Genomic DNA, 13,277 nt, shown 5'->3' with positions numbered 1-13,277 from the left:
TGTGAATGGTGGCTTGAGCAGGAGTGGCACCTGCCGTCTTCCTATGCTGAGCAGAAGCAAGAGACAGACAGTGCTTAATCGGAGTGGAGGATTTCTGTTTTCTTCTAGGGGCCTCTGTATAGCCCCTGTTGTACAATAACTATGTAGTGTATTTGTTAATGGGCCTTTTTCTGACCCCAGGGAGGGAGTGGGCTACCTTTCTTATCAGTGACAAATGCCTGACGGAAATCTAGTTCAGAGAATGTCTTTGTCACTGTTACTGTCATGAAACACCACTACCAAAAGCTCCTTGGGGAGGACAGGGTTTATCTGACTTACTCTTCCACATCACTGTTCATCACAGAAGGAAGCCAGGACAGGAACTCACACAGGACAGGAACCTGGAGGCAGGAGCTGATGCAGAGGCTTTGGAGGGATGCTGCCTACTGGCTTTCTCTCTGTGCCTTGCTTAGTCTGCTTTCTTTTATTTATTTTTTAAAAATATTTATTTATTTATTATTTATACAGTATTCTGTCTGCTTGTATGCCTGAAGGCCAGAAGAGGGCACCAGACCTCATCACAGGTGGTTGTGAGCCACCATGTGGTTGCTAGGAATTGAACTCAGGACCCTTGGAAGAGCAGGCAGTGCTCTTAACAGTTGAGCCATCTCTCCAGCTCCTCTGCTTTCTTTTAGAACTCAGGGCCACCAGCTTAGGGGTGGTCCCCCCACAGTGGACTGGGCCTGCCTGATAGGCTTGCCTGCAGCCTGGTCTCATGGAGGCCTTTTCCCTGTCACAGGAAACAGGGAGCATCAGCTGACAGAGTACAGGGAAGAAGGATTTATTGTGACTGTCACTTTAAGAAGGTGCAAGCTGCCGTAGCAGGAAAGGCATGGAGAAATTCGTGACAGCCAGGCAATGGAGCAGGGCCTCTTTGCATCTGGGCAAAGTGGGAAGCAGAAAGTGGGAGATGGTGACTGTCTCCTTTTCTCCCTTTTACTCACTTGGGCCCCCAGACCCAGGGATGTACTGCTCACCTTCAGAGTGAGTCTTCCTCTTTCAGTTAGGCCTCCCTAGAAACACCATCACAGACACACTCAGGCGCTTTTATTCCCATTTCAAATCCCGTTGGGCTGACAGTGAAGATGAACCATCATTTCCAAAGAAGACTTCAAAGGGGGCTGTGCTGGACCACGTCTATGGTCGGGTTGGAAAGAGGAGGGCGTGAAACAACTGGAGGATTGCTGGCCGTGCATCTGGCCCTACCAGTGTGTGTGTGAATGACATTTGGGGAGGAACCGAGGGGAGGGCAAGACGATGGTTAGGGCACATGAGCTGTGCTTTCTCTCCAAGGCCTGCGATCATGTGTCCTGCCCTCCGAGACCTTGCCACAGTCCCTCTGAGACTAGTTAGGTGAAAGGTGACACATATGGGCAGACTCGTTCCAGGGCAGCTGATGGCCACTGAGCCACTCATCCCATGCAGAGACTGTGGCTGCTATGGCCACCTCTAAAGTAAGATCTGTCCGGCAGAGGTCACAGCTGCCAGGCAAAGCCATACCAGGCCACCAATTACTAGAAGCTGGGGGACTGAGCCCAGCACAGAGACAGGACTCTTCAAGGCTATTTGTGCTGGTCACAAAGGTTGGCAGGGTGGAAGTTAGTTTCCTAATGATCTTTACTTGCATTCTCAGCTCTACCTGCAGTGGGCACCCTGCATGGAATGGGCCACAGTCAGGTTGACGAAGGTCCCAATTCTAGCCCTCCTTCTAGCAGGCTCTGTGACCTTACACAATCCTTCCAACCCTCTGGGCCTTAGTTCCCACCCTAACAAAATGAGCCAGGTTGCTTGAGGTTCCACAGGAGTCAAGATGCCCAGGAACCTTGCTCAGAGGGAGTGGCTGATTGCAGTGTTGGGGGGCAGCAGGATGCTGGGGGGAGTGGAGGAGTGAAGTGTTGGGGAGCAGCAGGATGGCGGGGGGGAGTGGCTGACTGCAGTGTTGGGGAGCAGCAGGATGGGGGAGTGGCTGACTGCAGTGTTGGGGAGCACACTTTGGTTGTTGCTAACCATTTGGATTCTTCAAAGCCAAAGTCTGGAGACATTGGGACTCCCGGTTCATCCTCACCAATGACACCTAAGGCCACTTGGCCCTGACTACTCAGTGATTTCCATGTCCCATCTCCTGTCCTGACTGTCCCTTTTCTATGTTCTTTTACAGGGAGAACCAGGGGATCCTGGACGGCCAGGGCCTGTGGGTGAACAGGTAAGTTAGAGATGGTGTCAACTACTTATGCCAAGCCCATTGCTAGACAGCCACTCAGTCATTGGGCTGCTAAGGCTGGTAACATACCAGAGCCAGGCCGCTCACACACTCTCAAGAAAGAGAGATCCCTGACTAACACGGTTCCTTCCTAAGCCCTGACTCTTGAATGCAAAATTTTTTGGTGCATTAGCTCAATGTGATTTCACCTCCTAGAACTGGGGTTAAACCAGAGAGTTCCTCAAAATGACTGTGTTCACTTAACTAAAGAAATAGATCTCTCTCCAGAAGCAAAATCCAGGCCACCCTGAGTTGTAATAGAAGGTAAAACTCAAAGCAGAGGCTCCAGACAGCTGGGAAGCAGGAGCAAGGTCTACAGAAGGAAGGTGACCACTAGTCAGCTGAAGGGAGTTTGTAGCTCATCACCCTTCTCCACCAGTGATTCTGGGTGCTGTGGAGAGGGTGACCTTGTGGCCTCCCTCCAAGCCTCAGTGCCTCCTTCAGCTTAGCCTCAAGGCTCACAGTAGAGTTGGGGAGATATTTCCCACCCCTCTAGGTTCCTTGTATGGAGGAGAAAGAATAGCAGGGCTCAGAAGTATTCAGTTGTGCCTAGAAGTGCCATCCATGGCAAGAGACTCGTGTGTGACAGGCTTCCTCACAAGCTGTGACATCTGCTGAGAGAAAGATAGGAATTAAAGTGTGGGAGTTCAACATGTCTGAAGTCTTTCCAGTGCCATTCGAGCACATTCTGTGGGAAGCCAGGAGCTCAGGAAGGCTGCTGCTGCCTCCATGTATTTCCTGGCTGGAAAAAAACAGCAAATTCAAGTTCATAGCTATGCAAATGATTGGCCTGGGGAAACAGATACTTAGAACTCCAGACCATTAGGACACCAGGATCCTTGGAAATCATTTATTTTTCCAGAGCCCTGATCGTTTTCTGTGCCTTAGATACCTTTGCTAGGCTACGGAAGCCCTCAACCCCCTCCCACTTCTTTGAGTAGATTCAAGTGGATAAAGTTAAAAGTGAAGGATTCTAAGACAGCCGATTATACTGAGATACATACAGAACATGTGTTCACATGTGGCATACATGTATCGACTTTTGAATTAATATAGTCAACAATGATACCTAGCAGTATCATTGTTAAAATGTAATGATGTTTTGAGATCTGTGTAGGATTGGTTATAGTGACATATAAGCAGATGGACAGTCACAGATGTTGCATACTCCTAGACAGGGTGCATACACTGCATACATAGTATTTAAAGAAAACACAACATTTTGATGAGAGGGTAATGTGTGTGTATATGTGTATGTGTGTGTGTGTGTACACACATATACTATATATACCATATATACATATACTATATATACCATATATACATATACTATATATATACTATATATAGTATTTTTTTCTATTCAAGTTCCTGGACGCTCTGCGTTCCATCCATAGAGGCCTACAGAATCCCCAGGTTAAGAAGCCCTGGATTCTGGCCCTCACTGGCAGTTTGGGTCACAAACTTGGGAGGAAAAATGGGATCAACAGTATGTTCAAAAGGGGTAGTGTCTGAGCTGGGCCAAGAGGGTAAGACACCCTGCCTGGAATAGCCATGGCTCACTGGGACAGCAGAGTCCCCAGCTACCTGTGGGTCTAGCGGCAGTCACAGACTGTGGCTGGAGGGCGTCTGAGCTGAGATCAGCACTGGTTCCTGCACTGCCTGTAAGGTCTGCAGCAACACCAGCTCCTCTCCACATGGCCACAGCAAACGGGTAACTGTTTTCTGTTTTGTGCAGAAGCACAGGCTCCCCAGGAGAGATCCCCCAAGCTCACACCACAGGCCCTGCTTGTAATCACAGTAACAGCTTCATTTATTGCGCACCCATGAGGTAGCAGGCTCTGCGCCAAACACTTGACACAAGTGTCTGCAGTCCCCCAGCAGTCCTGCGATGGAAGCTGTTAGGACTCCCATCTGGAAAATGAGCCAATCGAGGCCCTGAGAAATTAAATAGCTTCTCCAACCAAGATCTCATAGGCAATAATGTAACTCATAATTGACTCTGACTTTGAGAGACTCTGGGTTCTCAAGTGCTACCCAGACAACGCAGAAAGTTCTTCCATCCCCAGAACCCTCATGTTTATCTACCAGTGAGCACAGACTGCTTGTCAGGCCCTGTCCTGGGTGCCGGGGACAAGGTGTGAGCCCACAAGGACAGTGAGCATATCAGCTCCTACCCAGAGTGGTGACTGATTCTCAGAAGCAAGCCCCATGACCAACAGAACGCTGTGAGAAGGTGGCGAGGTGCCAGCCAGAGAGGAGCAGCTGTACCCTGGCTTTAAGAGCTGCTTCTCTGCTCCCCCGTCAGGTGAAAGCCTGGAGCCTCTGAGACTACTGTTTTCCAGTTGACATCCTGCCAGATCAAAGCCCTCCGCACAAGGGGATCACACCATGGTGGGGTTCTGGAGGGCATCTCTTACTCAGATCCATCTGGCTTCTTATTGACGGCTTATGTCTTCCAGGTCCTGACAAATAACAAATTTAAAGTAGCCATGAAATTCCTTTCTTCAGACCCATCGGGCAGGTCCTTTTCCACAGAGCCAGGCTTGTGTTCCCTTCCCTGGTACTATTTACATGTCTGGGTGCCTCCTGGTGGGAAGTTCAGGTGCTATCCTAACCCTTTGCCCCTTGAAAAGCATCTGGGTCTTGAACAGTCAGAGCCATTAGGAGATTGGAGGAACCTTCATTCTTGTCAATCTCATTGATCTGTATAGACAGACCAATGTGTTCAGGTTCCATAAACCTGGAATCTGAGTATGAGTGACATAGAGTTCCACACACAGGGCTAGGTAAGTACATGGCGATGATGCTGGTCCACTCAGTCACCATGTTCTCTGCTGTCCCCTGTGCTGGGAGGTGAATCATGGCCCCTGGGAGCAGCTGTCTTCAGGGAAAAAAGAACGGGGTTTGTGTACTGAGCAGTGCTCTTCCCCTCCCATCGCCCCAGCAGGTAGCCTGGCTTTCCAGCTCCTCTGGGCTGTTAACAGCGCTGGGTCTCACCTCACTTTGCTCGGAAGTTCGGCACAGGGAACAGATTTCACAGGACAAACCCACCCGTCCCCGTATGTCCTAATTTTTAGGGAAATGCCTGCAGTATATCTGGCATCTCCTAAAACTTCTTAAAGCCCTCCTGACCCATACATGAACCCTGAGTATGTGTCTCAACAGAAGGAAGTGGGTTCCAGTCAGTGCTCCACCTCCTTGGGACTCTTGGCTATTCACCTGCCCTAGCCATGTGCATGCTTACCTGCTCAGGGTGACAGCAAGACCACTAAGAGCAGCCTCTGGGACTCAGAGGCAAGCTTTCACACAGTAGGGTTAAAAAGATCCAAAGGAGATATGCATGTATGTGTATGTGTGCACATTTCTCTGTATGTATATATCTGTGTATCTGCATGTCTATGTGTACCTGTGTGTGTTTGTGTGCATGTGTGTTTGTCTCTGTGCATATGTGTGCCATCTTTATCTGTGTCTGTGTGCATGTGTGTGTATCTGTGTCTGTCTTTGTCATGTGTGTCTGTGTGTATCTGTGTACTTGTGTGTGTATAAGTATGTCTTTATGCATGTTTGTATGTGTCTTTGTGCATATCTAGGCGTATCTGTGTGTCTCTGTGTGTATGTGTCTTTGTATATGTGTGTCTATCTGGGTGTATCTGAGTGCCTTTTTGTTCATGTGTTTATGTCTATATGTCTGAGCACATGTGCTTTCAGCAAAGAAAAGCCCTTCAGTGGAAACCTCCCCTTCCCAAATTCCACCCTGTCTCTAGTGTAGATGGTTAGGGTGTTCCTGTCTCAGTCAACAAGTTTGTTTGTCTCTGTAACAGTCCCAGAGCCCTAAAAGATGGAAACAGATGGCCCCTTCCCAGCTCATCTCCCCCACTATGGTTCTCCAAACGTGTAGGGTCCCAGCCTGCTTCTGGCATGGGAAGAATGCTCGGCTCCCAGGGTGGCTGGAAGCAGCCCCACCGCTTGGTTCTCAAATCTGAACCATCTGGTGGAGCAGTGGGGAGAAGCGGCAGAGGCCATGCCCTTCCACGGCAGTTCCAGCCTTACAGTCATTGGTTGCAGCTTGGGTTGGGGGTGAGTGTGGGAGGGCTGGGCCTCAGAGGAGACTCAATGTGCCCACAGATTCACTAGTTTTTCTTGTGTCCTCCCCAGGGACTTATGGGATTCATTGGTCTGGTCGGGGAGCCTGGAATTGTGGGGGAGAAGGTAAGTGTGCACCACAGAGGCAAACCCTCAGAGCTTGCACTTTTCCATCAAGAGAAGAGGCAGTGGGCCAGTGAGCTGCGGAGACTGTACCACCTCCCTCTGGTTCTGGTATCCCTTGCTCTCCAAGAGCCTATGTCCCTGTCCCCCCAGAGTTCTTATCTTCACCCGTAAGCACAACCAGACGTTGGTGTGGCCAACAGTTGATGCTTGTGCCTGGGGCTGCCTACTGGCATCACCCAGCTCCGTAGCCCTTGGAAGCTCCATCTGACAGAGAGGGATCACTGAGAGTCCAACAGGAGTGGTGGCTGACCCAAGGCCACCAGATTATAAATGACAGAGCAGAGATTAGAACCCTGGTCCATCCCGGAGGCCACATTTTGCCAACTCAGCCCCTCAACCAAGTAGAAGTCTGTGGCTTCCCTTGTCTGACTTGGGTCTTCCTAGCCTTGCAGACTCACATACGTCACTCTTCCTCATTTCCCAGACCGTCTGGTCTCCACCTGCTTCCCCACGCTCCTCCTGCCCCTTCACACTGTTTCAGAGTAGGTAACCACTCACCAAAGCTGCAGAGTTTCTACAGGAGCCCCTCCCCTGCCCCCAGTGCTCACAGCTTATGTAACCATCCCATAGCATCAAAGCCAACTCCGGTTCTATTGCTTAAGTTTCTCATGTCCTTCCTCACCTATGGACAGTTGCTTTGGGCAGGTCCCCTCTTCCCGTGCCCATCCACCCATGTCCTTTCTGCCGGGTCACTTGTCAGGGTCCTTCAAAGGGAATCTTCCTTCATCACCAGCTGGTCACATCCCCTATGACAGGGTCTAGCACTGTACCTCAACCCCTGCCACCCATACCTGGTCCAGGATGCATCTTCTAGAGGTCCCCATCATCCCCTGCCATGCCGGGTATCTTGTGTTATGGGAATTGATCTGTTTCTCCTCCTCATGGCTTGGTGCATAGTAGTGTCAGGACACAGTGGGTGCTCAACTGCTTTTTACCTGAAGAGGAGGAATAGGCCTCGCAGAAACAGAGACAGGATGGCTGTAGCCTTGCCCGCTGCCCCTGACTTTGAAACCTGTTTAAATTGGTCCAGAGGACATGAGTGATGTCTGATTATCTGGTGTACCATCGGGGAGGAGGATGCCCATGAGCAGAGAGAAAGAAAAGTGGCTATGGTTGTCTCTGCTTTAGCAAGCCCAGTTCCGGGGTGCCAGGCCTAATGAGAACCACGTGACATGGGCCAGGATCAAAGAGGTGATGCAATTGCTGCATCCTTCATCGGGACCATCCTGGCCCAGAGGCATGTGCTATTGCTCTGGCAGAGAAGGCTGAGGTTTCTTGCCACTAAAACTTACTTACCTGACAATGTGAATGAGCTGAGAATGAGTCCATAGACCATTGTCAAGCTCCTACCTCCCTTTGGGTCCCTGTCCCCAGAGTCCCACAGTCTCTGAGCCCCAGCCATGACCTATGTGCCTTGCTGTCTCCAACACAGGGAGACCGTGGAGTGATGGGACCCCCGGGCGCACCTGGACCCAAGGGGCTGATGGTAAGGAGTACATCTGCATCCTCTCTTCTCTCCTGGCATAGCCTCAGGGGTCAGTCTCGTTCCCTTCACATACCATATGCTCCAGAAACCCAGGATGCTATCTCTCCAAATCCCTGGCCAGGCTTGACTTTTGACCTCCTTGCCCTGGGTTGGAGCTGATCTCCTGTCACAGAGCTGAAGGGGATATGGCATCTTCCCCAGCTGACTCTACACTTTTCTTCCTCCTTGGCAGGGCCATCCCGGAATGCCAGGTGGTATTGGGAGCCCTGGAGAGCCTGGATCCCGGGTAAATAAAACTCTCATCTCTCCTAAGCACAAACCCAACAAGTCCAGACCTCAAGTCTCAGGCCTGGGTGGGCTCCAAGACAGAAACTGCACTCTTCCCGAACCTGTATTTTGTTCATGTGAAATCTATAGAACGTTGTGACAGTGCAGATGGGACAGGGCAGGGCTGAGGTTCTGTACAGGGGAACGCAGGAGCAGCTTGGTTGTGTCCTCCCCCACTGTTCTTTGAGCCAGTGGAAAGGTGTCCCTGGGCAGAGCCACCCTCTGGGGGTCACAGTCACATGTGGTTTTGTTTGTTTGTTTGCTTGGTTAGTTAGTTGTTTTTGTTTGTTTTCTGCCCTGATCATGAGAGGGAAAAGCCACATCTGGCTAGGAATTCAGGACTGGCACTTTGGTGGAAAGGAGCGGGAGGCAGAGAACGGTTTTCAACCCTAGGGTCCAGCCACAGGCCCGTGTTCAGAACTGAAGCCTGAGCCCAGGAGTGCTTAGGGTCTGCCACCAAATCCTTCCCTCTGGGCCTGGGGAGATGGTTCATCTGGTAAAGTGCTTGCTGGGCAAACACTAGGACTTCAGCTAGGTGTGGTGAGCATCTGTACCACCTCCCCAGCTGTAGAGAGGTGGAAACAGAAGGTTCTGGGGGGCTTGCTGACCTACCAGCCTAGCGGAGTTGTCAAACTCCAGATTCAGTGAGAGACCCTGTCTCACAATAATAAGGTGGGGAGGAGGAAATCCAGAAATGACCTCTGGTTTGCGCACACACACACACACACACACACACACACACGTCTGTGTGCACCTCCACACCTGAGGCCTCCTCTGCCTCAGTTTCCCCACCTGTCAGTCAGCATCATGCTGCCATCACCATCGTGGCAAGAATCAGCTAATATTCCATGTGCTGTTATGCCCGAGCCTCTCATAGATGGCACCAGCTACTGTGCGATACAATGCTTGCCACAGGGATGGCGTCTACCGTTGGATACCATTCCTGCTAATTGCATGCCCATCTGATGAGCATTTTCCAGTCATACTAACATCTTCCCTCTGCACTCTGAACTCAGCCCCAGCCCCACACTTAGGTCTAGGGATGCAGGTGGGAAGAACCTTGGACCTGCTGAGGGCCCTATGTGGTCCCATAGGGGTGAGGGTCATCAGTGAGGACACCGAGGTGAGATGATTGCCTGAGACAGCACAGATAGTGGCCTGGGAGAGGAGAGGCTTGTCACACACCACTATCACCTCTCACTGGTGACTGAGAGATAAGAAAATGGTTTGTCCAGGGAGTCCCTGCTCACCCAGACACCTACGACCACTGGCTTCCCTGCCCCACCATTGCTTCTAAGTGCCCTCTCCTCCCCACAGGGCCCTCCAGGATCTCGAGGTCCACCAGGCATGAGGGGCGCCAAGGGACACCGGGTAAGTGAGAATGCTTCTGCTCCTGTTGCCTACCCCACTCTGAGCCGTGTAGTTCCTGTAGCACCGGCCAGTGGCCAGGCACACCCAGAATCTGATGCTGGAAGCTGAGCCCAGCCATCCTTCCCTGACTGGGCCACCACTCCTACTGTGTGAGATACCACTGGAGGCAGACACCTGGGACAATAGGGCAGGCCTACGCCCTGCCTGGCCTCATGAGGCAGACATAGGGAGCACACACATCCTGCGTGGAGGGTAGCGGGGAACCACAGAGTTGGTCTGAGTACAGCGGCCGAGAGGATTCGCCAAGGCTTTGTGTTGTCTGCCATGTATTTGACTCCTGGCACTACCCTGCCAGGGAAGTGCTGTTTCCCTCAGAAAATGCCAGCACAGACAGGTTATGACGCTTGCCTCAGGCTACACAGCTTAGAAATGGTAGAGCAGAGATTGTAACCCGACAACCTGCCTCTCAGACACACTGAATTTAGTCTTCTTTGCAGTTAGAAGGGGTAAGTGGAGCGATCTCCTACCTACTGGTGTGAAGGTGCCAGGGCATGTGGCCTCCGTGGAGAGGAAAAGATGGTGGAGGCTGTCCAGGCCTCTTCCCTCACGCCATGTGGGTTCTGATACCATTCTCCTCCTACAGGGTCTAGTTTTAAGACACCCCCTGAACTGGATGGCCTGAGCAGCCGTCCAGCAATGGGGAAGATGAGGCATTGCGTTGGCTCCTCAGTACCCATACCTTCTGCGACTCTTAAGGGAGACAAGGCCTACGGGCTTCTGGGTGCACCCTGACCAGGAAAGCTAAGCCAGCTTCAGGGTGAACTGCAGAGGTCTGAGCCCTCCACACTGACAGAGTGAGCTGTCCCTACCTCCAATATGCATGCACATCCCGCTTGAGGAAAGCCAGGTTTCCGCTGGAGTTTTCAGGACTGGGAGAGGCAGGTGAGGGCCAGAGCCATGAGATCGGGGACACCGAGAGGCGGGGACTGCACCTTTAGGATTGAAGTTCAGGCCACGCCTGTTGAGTTCCTGGGTTCTCCTGTGTCCTTTGGAAGGCACTGTGCTCTCTGGGTCTCAGTTTTCCCACCGGTGCCGTAGGATAGGCATGGGAGGTCTGCGAGGCCATGCAGCCTTTCCTGCACAGATGTAGGGCAGACATTCTATGGTGGGAGGGCCTGGAGACAAGACCCATTGGCATCCCACGAAAGAACGAAAGCACCCAGTCCGACCATGAGTGGGCAAGTCTCTTGCCTTCCCAGTCTGTGGCTGTACAACCTGAAGCTAGTCTCTTTACCTCTCTGAGGCTGAAGGATGTTGGGATGTGTGAGCATCTAGTACTACGTCTGAGCTCTCAGATTAAGGCTCTTCTCCTCCTCGGTCTCTGCTTTCCCCTCTGTAAAATGGGCCAGCAACAGGGCTGGCCTGCTTAGGTATGCCAACCCAGTTATTTCCCAAGAGCTTTGACCCTAAGATGGCCACAAAGGCTGGGTTTCCCTCTATCCTATTGCCCTTTTTCAGGGGGCTATGGTAGGCTGGACTTTCTGCCCCTGAGACTGACCTGGCCCTGCTGGACCCTAGGCTTCCTACCATAGGAAGGCCCTCCAAGGCCACAAGGGAAGGGGGTGGCTGGGGGACCTTCAGAACAGGCTACCAAGTACCATATCCCTCTATAACAGGGCACAGCCAAGGTGGCTGGTAGCCACTGTCTCTTCCCTCCCCCCGGCAGGAGGTATGGCTCCTCTTTCTCTATGCCTCAACCCTGGCTTCTAGACTTTGTCCCCATGGACAGCCTACTCCATGGACAGCCTTCTTGGATGCTTAGAGGTCCTGGCATGATACCTTCTGTGACAGGGAGTATACTTCCCCTCCAGATGAGTAGTGACCTCGCTGGCTTGGGCTCCAGTTCTGGCCCCCCGTTACTTGCTGGCCACAAGCAGCTCCATGTCCATTTGTCTTTCTCTGTGACTGTGTCCGCTGCTTTTCTCCTAAAAAGGCTTGGATCTCAGGCAGGGTCGTCAGTGTGCTGCATGAACCAGGCCTCTGAGCCTCCACTCCAAGGGCTGTGTCCTTCCAGAGAGGTGTGAGCTTGTGCCACACACAGAGCCCCAAACTAGGAGTACCTCTCAGGCCCAGCTCTGCCTGTGACCTAGGATGCCCCACCCCTCCTGCCTTCATCTCCCTAAAACCGGGTCGTGGGGTAGTGAAGGAGAAAGAGGCAGTAAACTGAGGCCCGCTGTGGGAACATGGCCACAGGCTTCTCTGCTTCAGCAGCCTCTACATCCGGAAACAGGCTGGTTGGTGGCAACCACTCCGGACACTTTAGACAGAATGATCCTTACAGCCATTGCATTTAGGGTCTCTAGCTGGTTCTCCCAGGTCTCTGAAGAGCCACCCAAGCCGTGGCTGTGTGGAAGGGGAAGAACAGGGAAATCCAGAGGCTTGAGGCAAGCTCACTCTCCTGGTTCACAGCCCAAGGGAGACCCCTGCTGTCCAGTCCACTGTGCTGGAGTCTTCTTCCTTTTCCAGGGCCCTCGAGGACCTGATGGACCAGCTGGGGAGCAGGGGTCCAAGGGCCTGAAGGTACAGACTTCCTGCTGGGGTTTCCCCCTTGCCCCTGTCCCCCTAAAGTAGCAGAGAGACCCTCGAAGAAGTCAGGGCGTGTTCCCAGCAACTCATTCTGTCACGGCCCAGCCTCCTGGAGCTCAGACAAAGAAAGCAAAGAAAGGCCATTGGGTGGGTCACATAGCTCTGCCGTTCCCATCTGTGGTGACTGTGGCAGCCATCCCCTTGGCAAATCTTAGGTATGCCCACAGGCAGTGTGTTGGGGGGGACATCTGACCTCGGAGGTGCTCTTCTCTCTGAAAGTGTCCCCATGAGCCCATCTCCCACCTCCCATGCTCTGCTCCTCACAGGGCCGTGTGGGATCTCGGGGCAGACCTGGCCAGCCTGGACAACAGGTATGTGACAGATCCCTTGCCCTTCCTCCATTTGTTGTGACCCATGCCTCTAATGATGTCCATTGTGTTCCCAGGGTGCAGCTGGTGAGCGAGGCCACTCAGGTGCAAGAGGCTTCCGTGTAAGTAGGGTCCATTCTGGAATTTTCAACCTGGGGCTTTGGGGTCAGGTGGGGAAGGATCACCTTGAGTTTTAGACCTTCATGGGAATCCCCAGGTGCCCTGTGGCCTCATCTCAGCTATAAGCACGGAACCTGGACACACCGTAGAACTAGCCTAAGGTCAAGGGGATGGGCTTAATGGAGAAGCTCTAAGAGATTAAGGTCACCTGCCTTTCCACAGGGCATCCCTGGACCCTCAGGCCCTTCAGGTGCCAAGGGCCTCTCAGGAGAACCGGTAAGTGTTTATTCTCTCCCTCCCTCCCTCCCTCCCTCTCCTTTTCCCTCCCTCCCCCCTCCTCTCTCTCTTTTCTCTCTCCCCCCATATCTCTCCCCCTCTCCTCTGCCCTGGAAGTTTTCTCACAGTCTGTTTGTAGCAGGGACTGTTGGCTAGGTAGATAGATGGGAAG

The 13,277-nt window shown here is 52.3% G+C and overlaps 1 protein-coding gene across 2 annotated transcripts in view; it reads left to right on the top strand.

Moving 5' to 3' along the window:
- Positions 1 to 13,277, top strand: part of Col27a1 (collagen type XXVII alpha 1 chain) — a 118,580-nt gene that overhangs the window by 69,915 nt on the left and 35,388 nt on the right. For both annotated transcript variants that reach the window (XM_026782238.1, XM_013348212.2), the window contains exons 24-32: positions 2,198 to 2,242; positions 6,458 to 6,511; positions 8,004 to 8,057; positions 8,290 to 8,343; positions 9,702 to 9,755; positions 12,282 to 12,335; positions 12,668 to 12,712; positions 12,787 to 12,831; positions 13,052 to 13,105. In XM_026782238.1, the coding sequence (XP_026638039.1) occupies positions 2,198 to 2,242; positions 6,458 to 6,511; positions 8,004 to 8,057; positions 8,290 to 8,343; positions 9,702 to 9,755; positions 12,282 to 12,335; positions 12,668 to 12,712; positions 12,787 to 12,831; positions 13,052 to 13,105 (459 nt within the window). The remainder of the gene's footprint in view (positions 1 to 2,197; positions 2,243 to 6,457; positions 6,512 to 8,003; positions 8,058 to 8,289; positions 8,344 to 9,701; positions 9,756 to 12,281; positions 12,336 to 12,667; positions 12,713 to 12,786; positions 12,832 to 13,051; positions 13,106 to 13,277) is intronic.

The sequence above is a fragment of the Microtus ochrogaster genome, chromosome 10, assembly GCF_000317375.1.
Source record: "Microtus ochrogaster isolate Prairie Vole_2 chromosome 10, MicOch1.0, whole genome shotgun sequence".
NCBI classification, from domain to species: Eukaryota; Metazoa; Chordata; class Mammalia; order Rodentia; family Cricetidae; genus Microtus; species Microtus ochrogaster.
Note: the sequence above shows the minus strand (reverse complement) of the source record. Positions and strands in the feature narration are given on the sequence as shown.